The sequence below is a fragment of the Moschus berezovskii genome, chromosome 9, assembly GCF_049115385.1.
Source record: "Moschus berezovskii isolate FMDL1 chromosome 9, NW_MosBer_1.0, whole genome shotgun sequence".
NCBI lineage: Eukaryota > Metazoa > Chordata > Mammalia > Artiodactyla > Moschidae > Moschus > Moschus berezovskii.
In genome coordinates, this window is record NC_142468.1 from 99922160 (window position 1) to 99947467 (window position 25308).

At 39.0% G+C, this 25308-nt stretch overlaps 1 protein-coding gene across 1 annotated transcript; it reads left to right on the plus strand.

Annotated features, from left to right (window-relative positions):
• Nucleotides 1-386: 386 nt before the first annotated feature.
• On the plus strand, nt 387-16497 carry TTC5 (tetratricopeptide repeat domain 5). The gene is made up of 10 exons (XM_055436694.2): nt 387-460; nt 3666-3798; nt 4724-4935; nt 5284-5434; nt 6679-6770; nt 8822-8878; nt 9467-9613; nt 9785-9999; nt 13095-13239; nt 15970-16497. The coding sequence occupies exons 1-10, from the start codon at nt 410-412 to the stop codon at nt 16087-16089; spliced, it is 1323 nt and encodes a 440-aa protein (XP_055292669.2). The 5' UTR covers nt 387-409; the 3' UTR covers nt 16090-16497.
• The last annotated feature ends 8811 nt before the right edge of the window (nt 16498-25308 follow it).

Genomic DNA, 25308 nt, shown 5'->3' on the forward strand with positions numbered 1-25308 from the left:
ACTTTAAACTTATAACACGGGCACCCACTGTCTTAGCCTGTTTTTTTTCCTGGGGTATTATAATCTTGGTAATAAACACATAGGAATATACGAAACAATAATACACAGGTACTTAATCTGAGAACATTTTGTTTGCAGGATTTGGAAAAGACAAATTTATGAATTTGGAAGTGATTGCAGACCACTTCCTCTGGGCTGTAGGCATTGCAGGAGGTTTTTTTTTTTTACCGTCTGAGCCACCAGGGATATCCACTTGGTACGTTTAAGTTTGGAGCGGCGCTCTTCCTTGAAAACCAGCTCTTTCACTCAGGTGCCGAAAGCCTCCAGAACTCTAGATGTCGCTGTGGCTCTATCGTGGGGACGGGTATGCGTCTCTGTGGTTTTAAGTCGGGGCCGGAGAAGCTGGGAAATGATGGCTGTCGAAGAGGAAGAAGTCAAGGAGGTCTTGCAGAAATTGCAGGTGGGGCCATAGATTAAAATACATATCTGCTTTTGTTACTTGGGAAGGAGTAGAGAGCCCAGTTTATGCACTGCCTGCGAATTTCTTGACACATACCCGACGCTACTTGTGTCCCCGTGGTTACTATAACAACACCCGAAGGTGCAGCCGCATCGGGCTAGGGGACCCCCGGGCCAAGTGACAGGCGCAGCCAGTTTGTTGGGATCCCGTGGTGCTGACCCGACTGCAGTCAATTTCAGTCCTGTAGGGAAGAGGATTTATTGCTCCTAACTTACATTGTTGGGAGGTTGTATTCCCCCCTCCCCCCATTCACCATAACAAATAGCATACACGTGTGTTTGGCAGATCTTTAGGCGCTATTACCTATTGCTTGTAGTTTTGATAAGACCATTTCTTCAGTACTTTCATGCTTTCAAATTGGCAACAGTCACAGTAATGGCTTGCACCGCGTGCATTCTGGTTACTCTCCTTAGAATTTAACAGTTTTTGATTTTTTTGTGTGTACTCCCAATTCCAGTTTGGGTCTAATGCAGACGGCTCCAGACTCCACTCAGTTCACAATTGACTGTGGTAACTGGGACAATCTTGTAGTTGGTAGATAGGAGCTAACTAGTTGCTTGACTCTTCTTTTAATAACCCAAGATTTTTCTTAAATCTCAGCAACTGAGTTTTTTGTATTCTAAGGCAGCCTGAAATTTACTCAGAAACTGAGTTTTTTTGTATTCTAAGGTATCCTGAAATGTACTCAGAAACTGAGTTTTTTTGTATTCTAAGGCAGCCTGAAATGTAAATGTTAGACTTATGACAGGTTTGTACCTTTCTTAAAGGCGTCTACAGCAAAAGTTTAAACGTTGATGAGATTTCTTTGTTTCTTTAGTAGATTAGACTAATAACAATTATTAGAGTGTGAGCTTTACCTCTCATCCGGTTGACTTGGATGTAATTCTTTTACCTAGTGTGACTGTCTGAAATCAGAGATTCTCAAATCTAGCACTGTATTACAAACATTGTGTATGTGTTTGTATATGTATAGAAAAACCTGAAAAGGTAAACTAAGCCATGGTTATCTCTGAGGTTATTGTGATAATCATGAGGAGTTTTTTACCCTGCATATTTTACTTGTACCTATTTGAATTTTAACAATGTATATATATTGATTTTTACCAGGACAAAGTTACTAAAAATGTTCACTGTAGCAAAACAAACCAACAAAGCCAAGCAATTTCTTGTACATTTTCTATTACAAATAGAAACGAACAATAAGACCTTCTCTGCTGCTGCTAAGTCACTTCAGTTGTGTCCGACTCTGTGCGACCCCATAGACGGCAGCCCACCAGGCTCCTCCGTCCATGGGATTTTCCAGGCAAGAGTACTGGAGTCGGGTGCCATTGCCTTCTCCAAGACCTTCTCTGTAATTCTTAATTTGTAGCTATGCTGACTTCATGACGAAAGGAAATGGGTTGTAATATTTGCTGAGAGCTGTCTTTTCCTGCTCTTATTTGTGGTAAATGCCCTAAGCAGCTAGGTCGAGGATACCTGGGGTATCTTGGGGGTGGGTGGGGAAGACGCAAGGATGGAATGGGGGAATGGCATAGAGAGAGGAAAAGGATGGTGATGTTGCTGTTCATGGGAATGGTGGTAAACTTTATTTCATTGTTATAGACACTTTAGGTTAGAAGGAATATATTAAAGGATTTTTCTCAAAGTGTATTTTACAGGTTATTTCTATTAAAGTCATGCAGGGTGCTTGTTAAAATGCAGAATTTTGAGTTCTGCTAAAACCACTAACATCAGAATCTCTGTAGGCCGGGTCCTGGAAATAATACAATAAAACTTGAAAAGCACTGTTACAGAAGGAGATAATCTAATTTCATCATTCTGGGTAGAATTTTAATTTCAAATAAGTACTGTGAAGAAAAGTAGGAGTGTGATTTAACAGTGGGGTGGAGGAGGAAGGAGTTACTTTAGTTTGGGCAGTCAGGGAAAACCTCTCTGAGAAATTGGTGTTTGAACTGAGACCTAAATAATGAAGAGGAATGAGCCATGCAATGGTCTGGAGAAAGAATGTCCAGGCAGAGGGGCCAGCATGTGTGTAGGCAGGATTGAGAGTGGATTTGAGGACCTGGATGAAAGCCAGTCTGGCTTGAGTAGTGTAGGAGAGTGATAAGAAGTGAAGTTTGTGGCAGGATGAATGGTGGGAGGTCAGATCTTACAGTCTTCTAGGTCATAATAAGCAGTTGGATTTTATTCTGTCTGCAGTGGAAAATTATCTGAGGGTTTGTGACATGACCTACATTTCTGTAAGGCCACTCCAGCTATAGTGAGGAGAATGGGAAAGAGTAGAAGCAGAACGATCAGGTAAGAAGCTATTGAAATAGTTCAGGCAAGTAATGATGCTGATTTAGTTGAGGATACTGATAGGGACATGGAGACTGGTGGATGGATTTGGGATGTGATGCAGAGGTAGTTGGTAAGACTTGGTGGGTTTGGGTTCTACCTTTCTACTGCTGTTTTGTTTTAGGAAAGAATAGATAATGGAAAAGCTTTGATTGATGTCCCAGAAAGACTCAAGCAGAGATATTTAAAGAGGAAGGAGAACGTTTACTTGGAAAGAATGCAAATGAGCCAGAGAATGACTTGACGAAAACTAAACAAAAAACACAAATATCTAAAGAAACAAAACTGCAAAAATACAAAATTTATCAAGCTTAAATTGGCCTGTTTGTCATGGAGAACAGCTCTCACATGTTTGTCTTATTCACAAATGTCACAGATGTTTAGATATCAGCATAGGAAAAATCAGGGGTAAGGGATTATTATTGTTAGAAGTCCAGTTTTAAGGGTAAATTTCAAAATTTTATACTTTAGGGACCAGTACTAGATAGGATGATTTTATTAACTTTGGTTTATGTCAAGGTGCAAAGCATTTCCTCTCTCCTGACTAAGGTATGTGAAGTGCTTAATCACATCGGAAGCTCTGCCGGGTCTAAGAGAAGTGACTGACATCATGGTACAGATTGACGTGGGGCAGTGTGGGAGTGGGCTAGACAACTTTCCTTCCCTATCTGCAGCCTGCCTCTCATATCATTCCTAGGTAAGGTAGGGGATCAGCATTTCTAGGCCAAAAGTTGGTATTGGTATCCAATCTCAAAGTTTACTTGTCTGGTATCCTCTCCACTTAATGGTACCATTCTTATATTCCTAGGAACTGGTGGACCAGCTGTATTCATTTCGAGAGTGCTATTTCGAGACACATAGTGTTGAGCATGCTGGGAGGAAGCAACAAGATGTGCGGGAAGAGATGGAGAAGACCCTGCAGCAGATGGAGGAAGTAGTGGGTATGAGTCCCAAAAGAACACACAACCCCCTGTTCCTCATTGAAATGTGATGGAGCTTTGCTCTCTCTGTAGACTCTTTGGTATCCTGTTTGTGGCTGCTTCAAGTTAGTGCAACAGAATATTTCTTCTAAGGGTACCTGTGCAGGATGGCAGCCTTTCCGTTCCCTAAACTCCATTTCCAAATGCTATGAAAAGAAAAAGAGCATACTAATTGCTTGATTACTGTTGTAGTAATCTTCTTAACTGACCTTTCTGCCTCTTAATTTCTTTTACTTCCAAATCTACTTAAATAATGACCATGGCCATAATCTTTCTAAATAATTGCTTCATGAATTTAATCTCATCTCTTGTCTGCCTCTTTGCTCAAGTATCTTCAAAAATTCCTACTCTTGACTGGTTGAGGTCTAAACCAGTCCTTTGTTATTCAACTCTTCATTGTCTGACTCTTTTCCCCCTACCCTTATCTCCGACTACCTACTTACAGAGGAGCCTTTTGTTTCATTCACGTTGAACCATCCATCCTCCCATGAACATGCCACGCGTATTTCTCCTTTCTGCTTCTTTATCTTTGTTTACATCGTTTTTCCCCCTGGAGTGTCTTGTCTTCTCTCCTTTTCACTTTGTAAAGTCCATTCATTGGGTGTATGTCGTATGCTCTTTTTCATTGTGTTTTAATTTTCCATGGATAGACATTGTCCTCTCCACTAGATTGTAAGCCCCTCAGAGGCAGGGATAATGCTTTCTTTGTTACCTTGTTTTCTAACATAATAGTCTGCATGTGGTATGTTTTCAATGAATTGTTTGTTCATGAAGATTTTCCTTAATTATTTGATTGCTAGAACTGGCATAGGGTGATTCCTTGAAAGTACCCTGGTCTCACCTGTAAAATTATCTGGGTTTCCTTTATCTTTTCCCTTCCTCCTAGGTTCTGTCCAGGGCAATGCACAGGTTCTGATGCTGACTGGGAAGGCACTGAATGTGACTCCCGACTATAGCCCCAAGGCTGAGGAGCTTCTGTCAAAGGCTGTGAAGCTGGAGCCTGAGCTGGTAGAAGCCTGGAACCAGCTGGGTGAGGTGTACTGGAAGAAAGGGGATGTTGCAGCTGCCCACACCTGCTTCTCAGGAGCCCTCACCCATGTGAGCTGCCCACTATGCCCTCAGAAAACACAGATGGAGAGGATGGGATTTCTCTGGTTTTGTGAGTTTCCCTAGGCCATGAATACCAGAGTAGAACTGCATGGGAACTAGGAGGACAGAATCAGAAGACGGGAGAAAGCAGACTTGGATGAGGAAGATGATGATGGGACCAGGTTCAGAGGTAGATGAGAAGTGAAGAAAAGTAACCAAGTTGATCCTTGTAGATGGGAGTCTTAGATACAGATGGCAGTAAGAATTAAGAGGAAAAGTTAGAAGCCTGAAATAAAATAGATCTGGAAAGGAGAAATAGAACCATGAAGGTTAAGTATATGGCTTCTCCATTTGCAGTGCAAGAACAAAGTCTCCCTTCAAAACCTGTCAATGGTGCTTCGCCAGCTGCGGACTGACTCTGGAGATGAACATTCTCGCCATGTCATGGACAGTGTGCGACAGGCTAAGTTGGCTGTGCAGATGGACATCCTTGATGGCCGCTCCTGGTGTGAGTGCTTTCAAAAGATCTCCAGCAGGTTTCTAGAGCAGTGGTTCTCAACCGTGGCTGCACACCAGGATCATCTGGAGCCCATCTGTTGAGTCTGACTCTTAAATGTGAAGCCAGGGCATCTTTGCTTTGAAGGAGCCCAAAAGGTATTTTGATGAACCACTATTCTAGTACCTCTTGGACCTTTTCATTGAAGAGAGGAGGCTTATGTTTCCCTATCAGCAAAGCGGAGCTTTTGTGCAGTCTTCTGTTGTTTCCTTTGGGTTCCTGTTTGCCTCTTTATCCCAGAGGAATTTTGGGTATACCCTGAGTATAGATAGTATCATCACTAGTTTGTTTCAGATGTGGGGCCTTTCATACAGACTTTTGAGGGTGACCAAAATAGTTATACATAGAACTTGGGCTCTGAGATGATCCATCACTGTGTTTCTCAGTTTTCTCTCTGCCCTTCCATCCCCACTTAGGAGGCACGGGATGGCTAGAGTTGGTTGGAGTTGGATATTTCCCTTCTTCCATGTGGAAGACTGGAGCTAGCTGGAGTTGGTTATTTCCCTTCATTAGGTCAGTTACCTTCTGATAATACCTTAGCAGGTTAGGCTCTGGATAACTAGTTTCTCCTGAGGGCACTTGTTAAGAATGGAGTGTTCAGGAGTTCCCTGGTGGCCTAGTGGTTAGGATCCCAGGCTTTTACTGCTGTGGCCCAGGTTCAGTCCCTAGTTGGGGAACTGAGCTCCCTCAAGCCACATAGTGTGGCCAAAATAACCCACACAAACAACAACAAAAAGAATGGCATGCTTTGGCATATTTCAAAAAAGTTTCTTTGTCCCCTCCCTCTGCTAGAAGTATGAGGGTATTCTTCGATATTTGCTATGGGAATCTGGTTAAGTTCTTGAAGGTAAACCTTACAATATTGGTGAGGGTCCCTTATGACTGGTACCCCTGGAGTTTTCAACTCCCAGGCTTGTCTACAGTGAGGCTCCAGAATTCATCAATTTCAGTTTAGGTTTTCCTACCCCGGCGCTGTTGCTGTGGTAGCTCCTGAGTTTCTGCTGAGCAGTAACTCCCTGTATTCAGCTCTGTCTGTCTAATTTTGGAGCAGTGGTTTGCCCGTATTGTCCCCTTTATTATGCATCCAAGAGGAGCTGTGGATTTTTTATAGTCTGTTCAGCTTTTTACTTGTTAGGATAGAGTGGTGACTTTAAGCTCCTTACGTGCAGAACCAGAAATCTGTGTTTCTCTTTCAGATATTCTGGGGAATGCCTACCTTTCTCTTTACTTCAATACTGGCCAGAACCCTAAGATCTCCCAGCAAGCCCTCAGTGCTTATGCCCAAGCAGTAAGTATTTATGGTCACCCAGGCTGGATATGTAGAGGCAGCAACAGAAGCAAAAATGTTGTTCAGTCTTCTTTGTCACATTTTAGCAAGCAGCATGGGGAGTGTTTGCTGGCATCTGATGAGTGTGGTTTTGCGAAGCCAGTCCTGCAGAGGTGAGGTATTTCTTCCTACAACTTGAGTATTAGCAATCGCTTGCAGTGTGTGCCTCAGTGCGAGGTAGCTATTTGAGCTGCCTAGATTTCTTATATAGGCATGTGTAACCAAATCACAGAGCCAATCCCAATATGCATCTTTTTGAATGGGGAAAAAAGTATATGTTAAAAATAATGTTTATTAATATATATACACATTTTTTAAAAACATTAAAATTCTGCTACTTAAGTATAAATTAAGCAGTATCCCCAGGTTAACCATTAAATAGTATGAATCTGGGTTTCCTACAGGCTAAAACAGAAAATAGCGTGTAGTCCATTCTACATTATATCCTAGGGATTAATTCACTGGAGCTTATGCTTTGCCTCAGGTTTTCAGGCTGTTTATATTAATATCCACTTGTAGGGGAGGAGTTTCCTTCAGGCTTTGAGTGCATGACTGCTCATTGTTAGCAAGGTTTACATTGGCCTCCTGAGTGCTTTTTATTTAGACTTCGTGTTCACCTTCTTTTGTTTTCTCTTGACATAGAGACGCTTTTTTCACTTATTGTTATTTATTTTGCTCTGAGTGGCAGAATAAGGAATATAGCTACCTTATATTCATGTTTGCAGTTTAGGGACTGTTCTTTTTTCTTTCTTTTTTTACCATCCCACAGAAACTATTTTTCACAAAACTGAATTCTGAAACATAGATAACCATTTTTAATAAGCACAGTCAAATTTTGAATCACAGAATGTCTCCAAGAATTATAGCTTTAAAATATACAACCAATTTTTGTATTTCAAAAATATCTTAAGTTAGTTTCTTAAAAAGTACATTTCTCATGCTAGTTGTTTGGCTTCGCCCTGGTGTACACTGGTGCAGCCCTACCCCGAAGCTGTGGGGACAGATGTGCACACCATGCACTTTATCCTGCCTTTGTGCAGATGACCGCAGCTCACCTGTAGGACTCACACTCAGGAGAGAGGAACATGCAGTGATAAGATGGCTTTTTTAAAAATGACAGACACGACTTCCTCATGCACTGTGCTTCTCACTGTAGCCTTAGCAGTGGCGTTTAACTCAGCCCAATCTGTGTAGTCAGCAGGTTTGGTTTTTATTCAATCAGGGAACTTTTTAGGCAGAAGTATTTTGTTTTACTCTGATTTCTTAATCTGGTAACTACTTATATTTTAAGGTGTAATATGATGTACTCCTTTAAAATTTTATATTTGGCTTCTGCTAAATAATTGCTTTTAATTATTAATTTCTTCATCAGACCTGCATTTTTAAACATATTTGAACCAGTCATTTAAATAATTTGAATTCATGTTGTTTGCACTTTTGCAGTGTGCCAGGCAGTGAATAGAATTTAAAAAAAAAAAATGATCATTGCCATGAAGATAGCTGCAGATACATTTGTCTTTACTGTCATGGTTTCTGGCCATCTGTTTAAATTAGCGAATCAGAATTTGGCTTTCTCTGTGAGTTTTAAGGGGGCTTAGATGTAGTAACATGATTCTGTTTGTGTCTGAAGCTGGACTCATGGGCAGAGGAAAAGTGTTAAATCAGCATCATTTGTTTTCTAGATTTTCTTCATTTATATTAGCATCTCATTAATTAAAATTTTTTATCAGATATTAGTCATGTATTACTTCTATATTTATACTATTACATGGGTAAATTATAATCATATTTTAAAGTTCCATGCACACACAAAGCCCTTACATCCTTGAGATTTCAGGGACTGTGTAATATGTTCCACACAAGCATTTACTGTATAATAGTGTGGGTATAGAAAACACTTTGACAAGCAAAAACTTAAATTTTTCCAAGGAGAGGAGGTTTAGGACATGTTGTGTATGGCCATCCTTAAGACTGAGACAAGCGCCACTGATGGTCTTCTTATTCCACTATAGGAGAAGGTTGACAGGACAGCTTCCAGCAATCCTGATCTTCATCTGAACAGGGCAACGGTAAAAACAAAAAGAAATTATCATTTATATTGGGGAGTGGTCATCTGAAAGTCAAATACATAAGCTATCTAGGTCTTAGCCTGTGAGGATAACAGTATTCATAGGGACAAAGTTGGATACTAACTGCTAGAGGAAAGCTAAGTTATTTCTGGGAAAAGCTTGCTTAGTTTGACTAAAGTATCCGGAGGGAAAGGAAAGGGGGCTGAGTTGGCGGGAGGGTGAATAGAGGATGGGGTCACAGTCTATAAGACTTTCCTAAAATGGTCATTATAAACATAAAAATAGGATCACCCAATATATGCAGCTTAACTGTTTTAGAGTTTGGAAGTTAGCTTCTTTGACATGATTTCACCTTTGAGGTTGTGATCACCTTGGCCAGGAAAAAGGATATAAGGTATTACCAGCTCTTCATGCAGTTCATTTGTAGAACAGGAAAAAAACTGGGAATGTTTGTAGAATAGGAAAACAATTGGGAACAGGAAAACAGTTTATTTCTCAAGATTCCTAGCCCACTGTGCTAGCCCACTTCTGCATAGTTTGTGTTAAACATACTTATAATTGGGAGGGTTTTTGTTACTTCTTGTGCAGTTACATAAATATGAGGAGAATTATGGTGAGGCCCTGGAGGGCTTCTCTCAGGCTGCAGCACTGGACCCTGCCTGGCCAGAGCCCTGGCAACGAGAGCAACAGCTCCTGGATTTCCTGACTAGATTAACCAGCCTCCTTGAGAGCAAGGTAAAGATGTCTGAAGAATGAATCCTACTTTTTTTATTCTGCCGTAGGTTAATCAAATAGTAGGCCTCAGTAGTAGTGACCCTATAGAAGTGGGTAGGTGGTGGGGAGGACTAGACTCTCAAGGAGAGTGCTTCATTTCCAGCTTCTTACCTGTTTCCTTTTCCTTTGCAGGGAAAGGTGAAGACCAAAAAGTTACAGAGCATGCTGGGAAACTTGCGCCCAGCCCACCTGGGCCCTTGTGGTGATGGGCGCTATCAGTCAGCCTCGGGGCAGAAGGTGACTCTGGAGCGCAAGCCCCTGAGTGCTCTGCAGCCTGGTGTAAATAGTGGAGCTGTGGTCCTGGGAAAGGTGGTGTTCAGCCTTACCACGGAGGAGAAAGTCCCCTTGTGAGTTTCTGTTACCTTTTCTCTTTTTCATCCTTTTAAACTAGTTGCTTTCATTTCCTGGCCTTTCTCTGAAACTTGAAGATAATTGTTAGTGGTCAGAGATCAGTGAGTTCTCTTTCCCTTCTGGGACTGTCCCAAGGGACACTGTATTGTCTTAAGTGATGTCTGACAGTCTCTCTGTAGATCCCGTTACCACCCAGTTTTTCCCTGAGTTTGGGGTTCTGTCGACTCTTACATCTGAAGCTGAAATTTGACAGCTACATTTTTTTTATAAGATAGGAAATCTTTTTATAAGATGGAAACCTTAAAATTCTCCTACCTCTTTGTGTTTTCATGATCATAGAAGTAGAAGGAGAAAGAATTCTAAATCCTGTTTGGACTTAGGTATGCCTAAGCAGTTCTGGAAGTTCAGCTTTGAGTTTGAATTTAAGGCCTGTTGGAGAGATTCTCTCAGCTGTTATTCAACAAATATTCATTGAGCATCTGCTGTATGTGTTGTAGGGAGTTAAAAAAAATGTGCCACACCCAAGTGAAGGGTTCTTATAGTTGAGCAGAGGAAATGAGTTAAGAATATTCATTTAGAAAATTTTAACTTTTGAAAAATGAGGATTCAGTCAGTGCCATCATTCCTTGGTCCTTTGCTCACTTCCCAATCCCTGCTTGACTGGTTTCCTTTTTCTGTTTTCTGCTGAAGCTTTTTTGTTTCTGGGATCACCAGTGTTTGATCCAGTAGCTTCTATTACATTGCTCCACAGCAGTCTGACTTCTCTGTCACTATTGCCTTTCAAATTCCTTCTGCTTCATTCAAACTAAAATACAGCTCCTACTGTATACCTGATTTTCCTCCACGGCATTTTCGTGGTGTATGTGTTTGAAGAACAGGAAGATAGTTGAGAAAAGTTTAGTTACTCGAGCAGACGTTAGAGTTAAGAGGAATGAGGAAGAAGTATAAACAAAGGTAGTTTTAGGGGCCCTGGAACAAATATTTTGCTACTCTTTGGTTTCTCTTTTTCTGCCTGATTTCTAAATGTTAAGTTCGAGGTAGACTCTGTTTTTGTTTCTTTCCTTTTTCTACCAGGGTGGCAAATAGATGCCCACTTTGATCACTTGGCAGTGGTTGCATGTTTAGAAGGATTCTGAGGCTTTTCATCAGGAGAGGTTGATGTGCTTGACTGCAGTGTTTGCTGTGAATTCGAGTGTGCCAAGTGAGCATGAGCACTGATTCCTCACCATCTCATTTATAGGTCATCTCATTTGGTGATGTCATATAAACCCAAGGCTTTGGCTGCCTCCTCTATGCTCACAGATCTAGCTCCAGCCAAAGCCTCAATTCCAAGTTTTGGATTCCTGTATTCAGCTGCCTCTGGGCTTTGATAAAATCTCTAACTCATTATGTTCAAAATTACTTACGTCATCTTTCTCTGTCAGTTTGCTTCACCTCCCTGAATTCTTTGTCAATCAATGGTATTACCTCTAGTCAGTCACTTAATTAAGACTTCTAAGTTCTAACTTCTCCATTCTCTTGCCTTGAAGCATTTGCCAAGACCAATAGATATACCTTTTAGTCCCTACTTCTTTGTGTCTACTAATTTAATTCAGCCTCAGCACTTCTCCAGACAAGTCTCCTTATTCCCTGTTTTTCCTCCAGTGTTCTACAGTGCAAATAAATATGCCCCAGATACAGATTTGACCATTGCTGTTTCTTATTTAAAATCTCTTACTGGTATTGTGTAACTTTGGGGATGAAGTTTTAACTCCTTAGTTTAATACACAAAGCCCTTTATGATTTTTTCCCTGCCTACTGTCTTCTGTCATTTTTCCTCTTGTGCACTTTATTCCAACCTTAGCATTATTTTGTAGGTTTCAGAACAGCTATTTTCATGCCTCTGTGTCTTTACACACAGTTACTGTACCTGGATAATCTTTTTGCTGCTTCTTGATATAGATTACATTTTCCCCCCCAACATTCTATTATAAAATTTTTCAAACATACAGCAAAATTGAAAGAATTTTACAGTGAACATTTGTGTACTTATATTCTATTAATATTTTATTATACTTAGTTTATCATATATCTGTCTATTCCCTTATATATCTGTTGATCTCTTATTTTTGGTGCATTTCAAAGTAATTGCAGACATTAGTATGCATTCAGCGTGCAATCATTAACTAGAGTTCAGTACTTGTTTATAGTTTTCTTCTTTTTTATGTAAAATTTACATCCAATGAAATGTGAAAATCTTAGTGTACATTCCTAAGTTTTGACAAATGGATATTCTCATATAACCCAGACGCCAGTAGAGAACAATACCACCACCTCAGGAAGTTTTCTCATGTTCCTTTCTTGTCAAGCCCTATTCCCTTCCCTGTAGAGGTTTTTTATTTCCACTGAGGATTAATTTCCCTGTTTTAACCCAAATAGTTTTTCATTCCTTAAGATTCAGTTTGAGGGTCTGGTCTAAATGGAGGCCTTCCTGGCTTTCCATTGATTTAGACATTTCTCCTCTGGGCCCCCACAGCCCAACCTTTGGCTTCACTGAATTCAGCACAAGGAAAGAGCTATTCTGGAACCTTTTGCAGTTGTATTGTAAGTGATGGTTTAATTGTCTGATATCCACTAGACTAATAAAGTCACTCAGAGTTGGATTGATGTCTTACTGCTAAGCACAGTGGCTGACACCTGATAGGTATTCAGTGAAAGTTTGTGGAATTAAGTAAATTGACAGTGATGGTTAGAGAGAGTGATACTGTGATAGTTAAACTGGTAGAGCAGGAATACTGTTCTGCTGTAACATTTTGAGCTAATTCATTATTAATATTCGTTGAAGGCTTCAGTGTGCATGTTTCCCAGGTTCTTGGGAAAGTGACAGATTGATGAGTCTTACGGATGTTTTTTAAAGACACATATCTAAGACAAATGAGCCCGCAGGTGTACATAGTGAATGATGGTACCTGCCATAGGATTTCTAAGGAAGTAACTATGAAAGCATTTGTTTATTTTGCTGGTATTATTAAAATCACTGTTTCTGCTTTTCTTTGCTGCTCACTTCTTTTTTTTTCCCCCATGTCCCTCTTAACCCATCTTAACCTGGCAGTACATTTGGCCTGGTAGATTCAGATGGACCTTGCTATGCAGTTATGGTGTATAATATGGTGCAGAGCTGGGGAGTACTCATTGGGGACTCTGTAGCCATCCCTGAGCCTAACCTTCGTCTTCACCGAATTCAGCACAAGGGAAAGGTGAGTGATGGCTAGGATTCTTTCTTAGCTCTTAGGCTCTCAAAGTGGGACCAAGTTTACCTCTATAAAAAATATATATGTAAGGTAATGCATATATATGTGTGTATGTGTTGTATGATATCCTATATCTACATATATATATAAAATTATTTTTTACTAAAAGCTAGATTATTTATTTATTTTGATTTTTTTTTTTTTTTTACTAAAAAACTACTGTCTGACTGAAACAAAGAAAATTTAAAAAATGAACTGAACAGAGAAAGAAAAATACATGTGTTATCACATGTGGAATCTAAAAAAACTAAACTTGTGAAAACAGTAGATGGTGGAATTGGGGAGGTTTTGTTTAAGGATACAAACTTGCAACCAGTAGATAAACAAGTCCTGGAGATCTAATGCACAGCATAGTGATTATAGACAACAATATGGCATTATAAACTTCAAAGTTGCCAAGCGACTAGGTCTTAATTGTTCCCACCATAAAAAAGAAATGGTAATTATATGACGTGATAGAAGTGTTAGCTAATATAGTGGTGGTAATCACATTGCAATATATAAATATATCAAATTAACACATTGCATTGTATACCTTCAACTTACATAATATTATATGCCAATTATTTCAGTAAAAATAAATTTTTAAAAATAGACTGACATATTCTCATTCACATGCTATTGCTGTTAACAGTTTGGTATGTAAACCTGTAGTCTCTTTTTCATAAAAATATACACACATTTGTATGTATATTTTAAATCATGAGTGGAATATTATATGCAGATGTTTGTGAACATTTCCTTTGGCTTTCCATATTCTACAACTTTGTTTTGAGTTAAGACAGAGGAGCTGATGATGATGAGGATAGTAAAAATTTACTGAACACTTAACTGACTCTAGACACTGTGTTTAGTGTTTTACTGCCTGCACTGGGCTCATTTAACCCTCATAAAACTCTACAAGAGCAGGTGTTCATGGGTCAGCAAATTATGGCTGATTGACCAAATCTGTCTCATTGCCTGTTTCTATATGACTTGTGAGCCCAAAATGGTTTCTATATGTTTAAATGAAAACAATGGAAAGAATAATAATTTATGGTACGTGAAAATTACAGGAAATTAAAATTTCTGTGTTTTTGTAATTAAATTTTTTTGAAACAAAGTATGCTCATTTGTTTATTGTTATCTGTGGCTACTTTGGGGGTTTCCCAAGTGGCTCAGTGGTAAAGAACCTGCCTGCCAATGCAGGAGATGGAGGAGTTTCAGTTTGATCCCTGAGTTTGGAAGATTCCCTTGAGGAGGGCATGGCAACCCACGCCAGTATTCTTGCCAGGGAAATCCCACGGACAGAGGAGCCTGGCAGGCTACAGTCCGTGGGGTCAGAGTCAGACGCAACTGAGCGTGCATGTGGCTGCTTTTACACTATAGCGTCAGTGCTGAACAGTTTTAGGACAGAGACCATATGACCCACAAAGCCTAAAATATTTACTATTTATTTGACTTTCTACAAAAAAATTTGCTGATCCCTGATCTAGATTATTTACAATTTTTCTTTATTCTAAAAGTACCGTAGTAAATATTTTTATCTGCCCATATCCATGATTATTACATAAGTTTAATTAATTGACTAAAGAAATAAAGTGAGTTTCTAAGGTAAAATCTTAGATTAAAAGCTTATGCAGTCTATGACTTTTGATATATACTGCCAAACTAGTTTTTGGAAGGTTCTACCAGTTAATACCAACAGTGAATGTAGTTGTTGTATTTCTTTGCAATTCTATGTAGAAATTTTTCAACTATTTGCTGATTTTTCATGAAAAGGATAGCATCAGTATTCTTTGCCTTTGATTTCTTGATTATTGGTGAGGTTGAAAATTATATTATGTTTATTGACTATTTATAATCCTTTTTAAATTTTTTTTTTTGGGGGGTCACATACTTATGTTCCTGTTAGGATGTTTCAAAAAATTGCTTTATGAGAATCTCTTTACTTTGACTTAAAAAGAACCTCCTTTACACTCCATGTGAAATAGTATATTTTGGATAAAGATCTTTTAGCAACACGTTTTACAACTTAAAAGTACATTTGAACTGATAAAGTGAGCTGATATCTTCTGTTACTAGAAGAATGTTTAAAACCTACCTTCTGTTAATTCCTCCTTATATAAAAGGAAAAGTCAGTCTATATTTGCCAGATTAATTTATAGCCTAACAAACACTTGATCTAAGAATTCCTCAGACTTTCCATTGGCCCTGGATTGCCCACTCTGTGTATTTAGTTATAATTGTTGATAAACACTGTGGGAAGGGCAGATTTTGTAGAGCCAGTGGGACTCTCTTTGTTGGGCATTGCCAGGATACTGTCCTTTTTGAATTAGAGAATTGTCCCTTTTTTTTTTTTTATTGGAGTATAGTTGATTTGCAATGTTGTGTTAGTTTTGGGTGTATAGCAAAGTGTTATCAGTTATATATGTACATATATCCACTCATCCCCTTCTTGTAATAGCAGTACTGGCAATCTACCTGCCCCAGATACTCTTTTTGAAGATTGAAAACTTTGGGAAAATTGCATTCCCTATGTAAGCTTAGGTTTGTTTAATGTGAGATGGAGGTAAGGGGTGTATCTACTGGAGAAGGTAGAAAGGAGGGGAAGAAAGTCAATATGATATATCCCTGTGCAGGAGTTTCTTGCATCCTTGGATATGTAATTAGTTTCTATATATTTGTCTTTTCCAGGACTATTCCTTTTCCAGTGTTCGTGTGGAGACGCCCCTCCTGCTGGTGGTGAATGGGAAGCCTCAGGGCTCCAGCAGCCAGGCTGCTGCCACGGTGGCATCGAGGCCACAGTGTGAATGACCCTCCTTGGATTGCATGCTGAAGAGAGAGTGGAGGCAAGGAAATAAGCTCAAGGGCACTCGGCAGCTCCATCAGCCACTTCTAGTAATGCAGCTGGAATTGGGGGGATGTTTTAGATGACAGCTTTCCTTCCTCTGCCCTGTAAGACACTTGTGTCTTATATTACATTTCAGCTGTCTCTGGGGCCACACATGTTTGTGGTGTATCTCTCCTGCCTCTTTCCTTGCTCTTCTATGTTTTGGTAAAGAGCGTGGAATTGGTAGAAGGGTTGGGACCTTGCCATGGGATAGAGTCCCCAAGGTTCCCCTTCTTGCCTCCTTCCTGAGCCTCATGTGTATATATCATTTCAGTATTTATTGCTAGGGGAGGGGGCTTAATTTTTTAATGACTTAGTTTTTAAGCAATTTTTATTTTATTTTTACTCTAAAATTTAGGTTCTTCCCGTTCTTTGGGGCTGGAACAGAATTAAATTTGTTTGGAAAAAAATTACTGTGTAGTTTGGCTTATTTCATTCTCTCCAGGCTTGAATTCTTGGTTTTAGGATCACTTTAATCCACTGAAGCAATACCCCTCCCCCACTTTTTTCTTTATTCAAAATAGTTTATTTTTCCTTCAGTTAAAAGAAATCTGGCAATAGGCAGCTCGGAGCAGGAATGGCCGTTCCATGAAGTCATTGTGAGCCAACTTTCTTCCATTACCCTCTCTGTCATCCTCAGGAGTGGTCCTTATCATGTCCAACACGACAGCAGTACTGTTCTAACAGTATTAGGCTGAAAGGCAAGAGAGTTAGATATTCAGTTCCTTTAGGTTCTAGTGATATATTTTATAATAGTTTTTCTTAATATCCTTGTGGGAAAATAGGCAAATACGAGGGAGGGTTATTAACCAGCTGAATGGTTACATCCAGAGAGTTCATTAATGGATGCAGATTAATTTGGAAGACTTCTAGTGGTGTGCCCCAGGTCTTTGTCCCTGCTCCTTGAATATCATTGATGAGTCACTCAGTTTATGAAGAATGTAAAATATGGAGAGGTCCGTAGAGGATGGATGATAGAATAAACGTCAGTCTACTTTAAGAAGTTATAAGGGCTGAATCTAAAATAAAAATTTGAAGTCCATTCTTTTGGTCCAAAAAGGGCAATTTTTTAAGGTGTATCTTCGACATCATGTGTGAAAAATTACTCAGAATTTTAGTAGATAAAGTCAGTAGGAGTAACTAGTATGATATAGTTGCAAAACACTTTTTTTAAGACTATTCCAATGAGAATATACTATACTTTCTCTACTAGCCTGAGAGAGTTTTTAATACATTGTCTGGCAGACCACATGTGGAGCCTTGTATCCAGTTCTGATTGTTGATTGTGAAGTGTATAGTCATGAAACAGTGATCAGGAACTTGAGGGAATGTAAAATACCTTGAGAAATGGTTGAATGATTGGGAAGGAGGAGGGTGGTAAGATGTGTATGTTAAAGTCAGTAGAGGAGATCCAATTGTTTGGTTTAGTTGCTAAGTTGTGACTCTTCTGTGATCCCATGGACTGTAGCCACTCTGCTCCTCTGTCTATGGTATCTTCCAGGCAAGAATACTGGAGTGGGTCGCTATTTCCTTCTCCAGGGGATCTTCCCGACCCAAGGATCAAACCTGTGTCTCCTGCCTCTCATGCATTGCAGGTGTATTCTTTACCTGGTGAGCCATCTGGGAAGAGAGGAGATCCAATAACTACCCCTTTTATTCAAGTTCTGAGACAAGGTGACATATCTGTCTTGGGCCAGACAATTGAAAGATGGCCAGTAGGTGATAGAAGTGGAACTTAAAAGATTTAATGACAAAATATATGTACAGTTGAGTATACAGAATATACATGTACAGTTTAAAGAGTAATTAGAAATGTCCACTCATGATCTCATCTTGTTTTTACAGATAAATATCTCATTGATTATGCTACAATGTATTCGTTCTATTGTTAAAGGATATTGGATTTCTTTTTTTTTTTTCGCTATTAAGGCAGTACATTATTAGTATTTATGTGTCCTGATGAGTGAGTACAAGAATTTCTTTTATAGCTACGGTTCTCAAAGAGTTCCAATGCATACCAATGTGTGAGAACCATTGTTTCAGAGTACTGGCACAAGGGTAGAATTGCTGGGTCATGGAGCTACATATACTCAACTTTTTTTGAGAAATATAAAATGTTTTCAAAGTGGTTATACCAGTTTATATCTCTGCTGTCAGTGGATGAATCTTGCTAATTAGTCTTCTGCATCCCCATTTCTGTTTGGTTCCCTCATTATGTTTTAGGGTTCACAAGTATAGGAAATTAGAATATTTCCCTGTGGCCTTAATGTGCATTCTCTCACTATTAATGGCTTTGAGCATCCTTTCATATACTTTTTCATGGTAAAATGCCTATTTGTGTTTTTGCCCACTTGTGCATTGAATTTCAAATTGATTTGTAGGATTTACTTATCTCCTGTACTGATCTTTTGTCATTTTATGTGCTGCAAACATCTTAAAGAGTTTTTAGCTTTTTTTTTTAAACTCTATTGAATCTTTTGTTGAACAGAATTCTAAATTTCAACATTATTGAATTTATCAATATTTTCTTTTATGATTAGTGCTATTTGTGTTTTAATAAGTCCTTCCCTATCCTGAAGTCATCAAAACATTTCCTCTCTATTGTTTTTATGAATTTTTATCATTTTGCCCCTTTCTTTTATTATGACCTTTCCTTAAGTTGTGATCTAAGTATGTAATTTTTTTCCCAATGAGTAATTGATTGGTCCAACACCTTTTATTAAAGATCCATCCTTTACCCGCTGATCTTTAAAGCCCAGCCTGTCTTAAATTTTCATATATAGGATGTAGGTTTGTTTCTGGGTTTTCTCTTTCTGATCTTTTCTGATCTATTTCTTTATTTCTGTACCGGTACCATATTATGTTAAGGTTTTATGAAAAGTCAGTATCCAATCAGAGTAACAGTGAGCCATGTTGTCCTTAACCAAAGAGCCCATTTATATTTTCAGTTCAGTTCGGTTCAGTTCAGTCGCTCAGTCGTGTCCGACTCTTTGCGACCCCATGAATCACAGCACGCCAGGCCTCCCTGTCCATCACCAACTCCCAGAGTTCACTCAAACTCATGTCCATCAAGTCGGTAATGCCATCCAGCCATCTCATTCTCTGTCGTCCCTGCCTCCTCCTGCCCCCAATCCCTCCCAGCATCAGAGTCTTTTCCAGTGAGTCAACTCATCACATGAGGTGGCCAAAGTATTTGAGTTTCAGCTTTAGCATCAGTCCTTTCAATGAACACCCAGGATTGATCTCCTTTAGAATGGACTGGTTGGATCTCCTTGCAGTCCAAGGGACTCTCAAGAGTCTTCTCCAGCACCGCAGTTCAAAAGCATCCATTCTTCGGCGATCAGCTTTCTTCACAGTCCAACTCTCACATCCATACATGACCACAGGAAAAACCATAGCCTTGACTAGACGGACCTTTGTTGGCAAAGTAATGTCTCTGTTTTTTAATATGCTATCTAGGTTGGTCATAACTTTCCTTCCAAGGAGTAAGTGTCTTTTAATTTCATGGCTGCAGTCAGCATCTGCAGTGATTTTGGAGCCCAAAAAAATAAAGTCTGACACTGTATCCACTGTTTCCCCATCTATTTCCCATGAAGTGATGAGAACAGATGCCATGATCTTTGTGTTCTGAATGTTGAGCTTCAAGCCAGCCTTTTCACTCTCCTCTTTCACTTTCATCAAGAGACTTTTGAGTTCCTCTTCACTTTCTGCCATAAGGGTGGTGTCATCTGCTTATCTGAGGTTGTTGATATTTCTCCTGGCAATCTTGATTCCAGCCCGTGCTTCTTCCAGCCCGGCGTTCTTCATGATGTACTCTGCATACAAGTTAAATAAGCAGGGTGACAATATACAACCTTGACGTACTCCTTTTCCTATTTGGAACCAGTCTGTTTTTCCATGTCCAGTTCTAACTGTTGCTTCCTGACCTGCATACAAGTTTCTCAAGAGGCAGGTCAGGTGGTCTGGTATTCCCATCTCTTTCAGAATTTTCCAGTTTATTGTGATCCACACAGTCAAAGGCTTTGGCATAGTCGAAGAAGCAGAAACAGATGTTTTTCTGGAATTCTCTTGCTTTCTCCATGATCCAGTGGATGTTTGCAATTTGATCTCTGGTTCCTCTGCCTTTTCTAAAACCTGCTTGAAATCTGGAAGTTCACGGTTCACATATTGCTGAAGCCTGGCTTGGAGAATTTTGAGCATGACTTTACTCACATGTGAGATGAGTGCAATTGTGCGGTAGTTTGAGCATTCTTTGGCATTGCCTTTCTTCGGGATTGGAATGAAGACCTTTTCCAGTCCTGTGGCCACTGCTGACTTTTCCCAATTTGCTGGCATATTGAGTGCAACACTTTCACAGCATCATCTTTCAGGATTTGAAATAGCTCAATTGGAATTCCATCACCTCCACTAGCTTTGTTCATAGTGATGCTCTCTAAGGCCCACTTGACTGCACATTCCAAGATGTCTGGCTCCAGGTGAGTGATCACACCATCCTGATTATCTTGGTCATGAAGATCTTTTTTGTACAGTTCTGTGTATTCTTGCCACCTCTTCTTAATATCTTCTGCTTCTGTAAGGTCCATACCATTTCTGTCCTTTATCGAGCCCATCTTTGCATGAAATGTTCCCTTGATATCTCGAATTTTCTTGAAGAGATCTCTTGTTTTTCCTATTCTGTTGTTTTCCTCTATTTCTTTGCATTGATCACTGAGGAAGGCTTTCTTATCTCTCCTTGCTATTCTTTGGAACTCTGCATTCAGATGCTTATATCTTTCCTTTTCTCCTTTGCTTTTTGCTTCTCTTCTTTTCACAGATATTTGTAAGGACTCCTCAGACAGCAATTTTCTTTTTTTTTTCATTTATTATTTATTGGAGGCAAATTACCTTACATTAATATATTGGTTGGTTTTGCCATACATTGACACGAATTTGCACTGGGTGTACGTGTGTTCCCTTTCTTGAACCCCCCTTCCACCTCCCTCTTCCCCATATCCTCCCTCCAGGTCATCCCCGTGCACCAGCCCCAAGCATCCTGTATCATGTGTCGAACCTGGACTGGTGATTTATTTCACATATGATAATATACATGCTACAGTGCCATTCTCCCAAATCATCCCACCTTCACCTTCTCCTACAGAGTCCCAAAGACTGTTCTATATACCTATGTCTCTTTTGCAGTCTCATATACAGGGTTAAGATTACCATCTTTCTAAATTCCATATATATGTGTTAGTATACTGTATTGATGTTTTTCTTTCTGGCTTACTTCACTCTGTATAATAGGCTCCAATTTCATCCACCTCATTAGAACTGATTCAAATGCATTCTTTTTGATGGCTGAAAAATACTCCATTGTGTATATGTACCAAAGCTTTCTTATCCATTCGTCTGCAGATGGACGTCTACGTTGCTTCCATGTCCTGGCTATTATAAACAGGGCTGCAGTGAACATTGGAGTACATGTGTTTCTTTCAGTTCTGGTTTCCTCGGTGTGTATGCCCAGGAGTGCGATTGCTGGATCATATGGCAGTTCTATTTCCAGTTTTTTGAGGAACCTCCACACTGTTCTCCATAGTGGCTGTACTAGTTTGCATTCCCACCAACAGTGTAAGAGGGTTCCCTTCTCTCCACACTCTCTCCAGCATTTATTGCATGTAGACTTTTGGATAGCAGCCATTCTGACTGGTGTGAAATGGTATCTCATTGTAGTTTTGATTTGCATTTCTCTGATTATGAGGGATATTGAGCATTTTTTCATGTGTTTGTTAGCCATTTTATGTCTTCTTTGGAGAAATGTCTGTTTAGTTCTTTGGCCCATTTTTTGATTGGGTCATTTATTTTTCTGGAATTGAGCTTCAGGAGCTGCTTGTATATTTTTGAGATTAATTCTTTGTCAGTTGCTTCATTTGCTATTATTTTCTCCCATTCTGAAGGCTGTCTTTTCACCTTGCTTATAGTTTCCTTTGCTGTGCAGAAGCTTTTGATTTTAATTAGGTCCCATTTGTTTATTTTTGTTTTTATTTCCAGTATTCTGGGAAGTGGGTCTTGGAGGATCCTGCTGTGATTTATGTTGGAGAGTGTTTTGCCTATGTTCTCCTCTAGGAGTTTTATAGAATCTGGTCTTACATTTAGCTCTCTAATCCATTTTGAGTTTATTTTGGTGTGTGGTGTTAGGAAGTGTTCTAGTTTCATTCTTTTACAAGTGGCTGACCAGTTTTCCCAGCACCACTTGTTAAAGAGACTGTCTTTTCTCCATTTTATATTCTTGCCTCCTTTGTCAACGATAAGGTGTCCATAGGTGCGTGGATTTATCTCTGGGCTTTCTATTTTGTTCCATTGATCTATATTTCTGTCTTTATGTCAGTACCATACTCTCTTGATGACTGTGGCTTTGTAGTAGAGCCTGAAGTCCGGCAGGTTAATTCCTCCAGTTCCATTCTTCTTCAAGATTGCTTTGGCTATTTGAGGTTTTTTGTATTTCCATACAAATTGTGAGAATATTTGTTCTAGTTCTGTGAAAAATATTGTTGGTAGCTTGATAGGGATTGCATTGAATGTATAAATTACTTTGGGTAGTATACTCATTTTTACAATATTTATTCTTCCAATCCACGAACATGGTATATTTCTCCATCTATTAGTGTCCTCTTTGATTACTTTCACTAGTGTTTTATAGTTTTCTATGTAAAAGTCTTTTGTTTCCTTAGGTAGATATATTCCTAAGTATTTAATTCTTTTCGTTGCAACAGTGAATGGAATAGTTTCCTTAATTTCTCTTCCTATTTTCTCATTATTAGTGTATAGGAATGCAAGGGATTTCTGTGTGTTGATTTTATATCCTGCAACTTTACTGTATTCATTGATTAGCTCTAGCAGTTTTCTGGTAGAGTCTTTAGGGTTTTCTGTGTAGAGGATCATGTCATCAGCGAACAGTGAAAGTTTTACTTCTTCTTTTCCAATTTGTATTCCTTTTATGTCTTTTTCTGCTGTGATTGCTGTAGCCCAAACTTCCAGAACTATGTTGAATAGTAGTGGTGAGAGTGGGCACCCTTGTCTTGTTCCTGACTTTAGGGGAAATGCTTTCAGTTTTTCACCATTAAGGATAATGTTTGCTGTGGGTTTGTCATATATAGCTTTTATTATGTTGAGGTATGTCCCTTCTATTCCCACTTTCTGGAGGGTTTTTATCATAAATGGATGTTGAATTTTGTCGAAGGCTTTCTCTGCATCTATTGAAATAATCATATGATTTTTGTTTTTCAGTTTGTTAATGTGGTGTATTACATTGATTGATTTGCGGATATTGAAGAATCCTTGCATTCCTGGGATAAAGCCCACTTGGTCATGATGTATGATCTTCTTAATGTGTTGTTGGATTCTGATTGCTAGAATTTTGTTAAGGATTTTTGCATCTATGTTCATCAGTGATATTAGCCTGTAGTTTTCTTTTTTTGTGGGATCTTTACCAGGTTTTGAGATTAGGGTGATGGTGGCCTCATAGAATGAGTTTGGAAGTTTCCCTTCCTCAGCAATTTTCTGGAAGAGTTTGAGTAGAATAGGTGTTAGCTCTTCTCTAAATTTTTGGTAGAATTCAGCTGTGAAGCCATCTGGACCTGGGCTTTTGTTTGCTGGAAGATTTCTGATTACATCCTCTAGTTCCGTGCTTGTGATGGGTCTGTTCAGATTTTCTATTTCTTCCCGGTTCAGTTTTGGCAAGGTGTACTTTTCTAGGAATTTGTCCATTTCTTCCAGGTTATTCATTTTATTGCCATATAATTGCTGATAGTATTCTCTAATAATCCTGTGTATTTCTGTGTTGTCAGTTGTGATCTCTCCATTTTCATTTCTAATTTTATTGATTTTGTTCTTCTCCCTTTGTTTCTTGATGAGTCTGGCTAGTGGCTTGTCAATTTAATTTACCTTCTCAAAGAACCAGCTTTTGGCTTTGTTGATTTTTGCTCTCTTTTGTTTGATTGTTGATTTGGTCTCTTTTGTATTTATCTCTGCCCTAATTTTTGCGATTTCTTTCCTTCTACTAACCCTGGAGTTCTTCGTTTCTTCCTTTTCTAGTTTCTTTAGATGTAGAGTTAGGTTATTTAGTTGGCTTTTTTCTTGTTTCTTGAGGTGTGCCTGTATTGCTATGAACTTCCCCCTTAGCACTGCTTTTACAGTGTCCCAGAGGTTTTGGGTTGTTGTGTTTTCATTTTCATTCATTTCTATGCATATTTTGATTTCTCTTTTGATTTCTTCTATGATTTGTTCATTATTGAGCAGCGTGTTGTTCAGCCTCCATATGTTCGCATTTTTAATAGTTTTTCTCCCATAATTGAGATCTAATCTTACTGCATTGTGGTCAGAAAAGATGCTTGGAATGATTTCAATTTTTTTTAATTTTCCAAGGCTAGATTTATGGCCCAGGATGTGATCTATCCTGGAAAAGATTCCGTGTGCACTTGAGAAAAAGGTGAAATTCATTGTTTTGGGGTGAAATGTCCTATAGATATCTATTAGGTCTAAGTGGTCTATTGTATCATTTAAGGTTTGTGTTTCCTTGTTAATTTTCTGTTTAGTTGATCTATCCATAGGTGTGAGTGGGGTATTAAAATCTCCCACTATTATTGTGTTATTGTTAATTTCCCCTTTCATACTTGTTAGTAATTGTCTTACATATTGCGGTGCTCCTATGTTGGGTGCATAAATATTTATAATTGCTATATCTTCATCTTGGATTGATCCTTTGATCATTATGTAGTTTCCTTCTTTGTCTCTTTTCACAGTCTTTGTTTTAAAGTCTATTTTATCTGATATGAGTATTGCTACTCCTGCTTTCTTTTGGTCTCTATTTGCGTGGAATATCTTTTTCCAGCCCTTCACTTTCAGTCTGTGTGTGTCCCTCGTTTTGAGGTGGGTCTCTTGTAGACAACATATATGGGGGTCTTGTTTTTTTATCCATTCAGCCAGCCTTTGTCTTTTGGTTGGGGCATTCAACCCATTTATGTTTAAGGTGATTATTAATAAGTATGATCCCATTGCCATTTTCTTTATTGTTTTGGGTTCAAGTTTATATACCCTTTCTGTGTTTCCTGTCTAGAGAAGATTCTTTAGTATTTGTTGGAGAGCTGGTTTGGTGATGATGAATTCTC

Coding starts and splice junctions, on each gene's coding strand:
- TTC5 (XM_055436694.2), top strand. CDS start 410: ATGATGGCTGTCGAAGAGGAAGAAGTCAAGGAGGTCTTGCAGAAATTG. Junction 4,936..5,283: donor TCTCAGGAGCCCTCACCCAT/GTGAGCTGCCCA, acceptor CTCCATTTGCAG/TGCAAGAACAAAGTCTCCCT. Junction 10,000..13,094: donor ACGGAGGAGAAAGTCCCCTT/GTGAGTTTCTGT, acceptor TTAACCTGGCAG/TACATTTGGCCTGGTAGATT.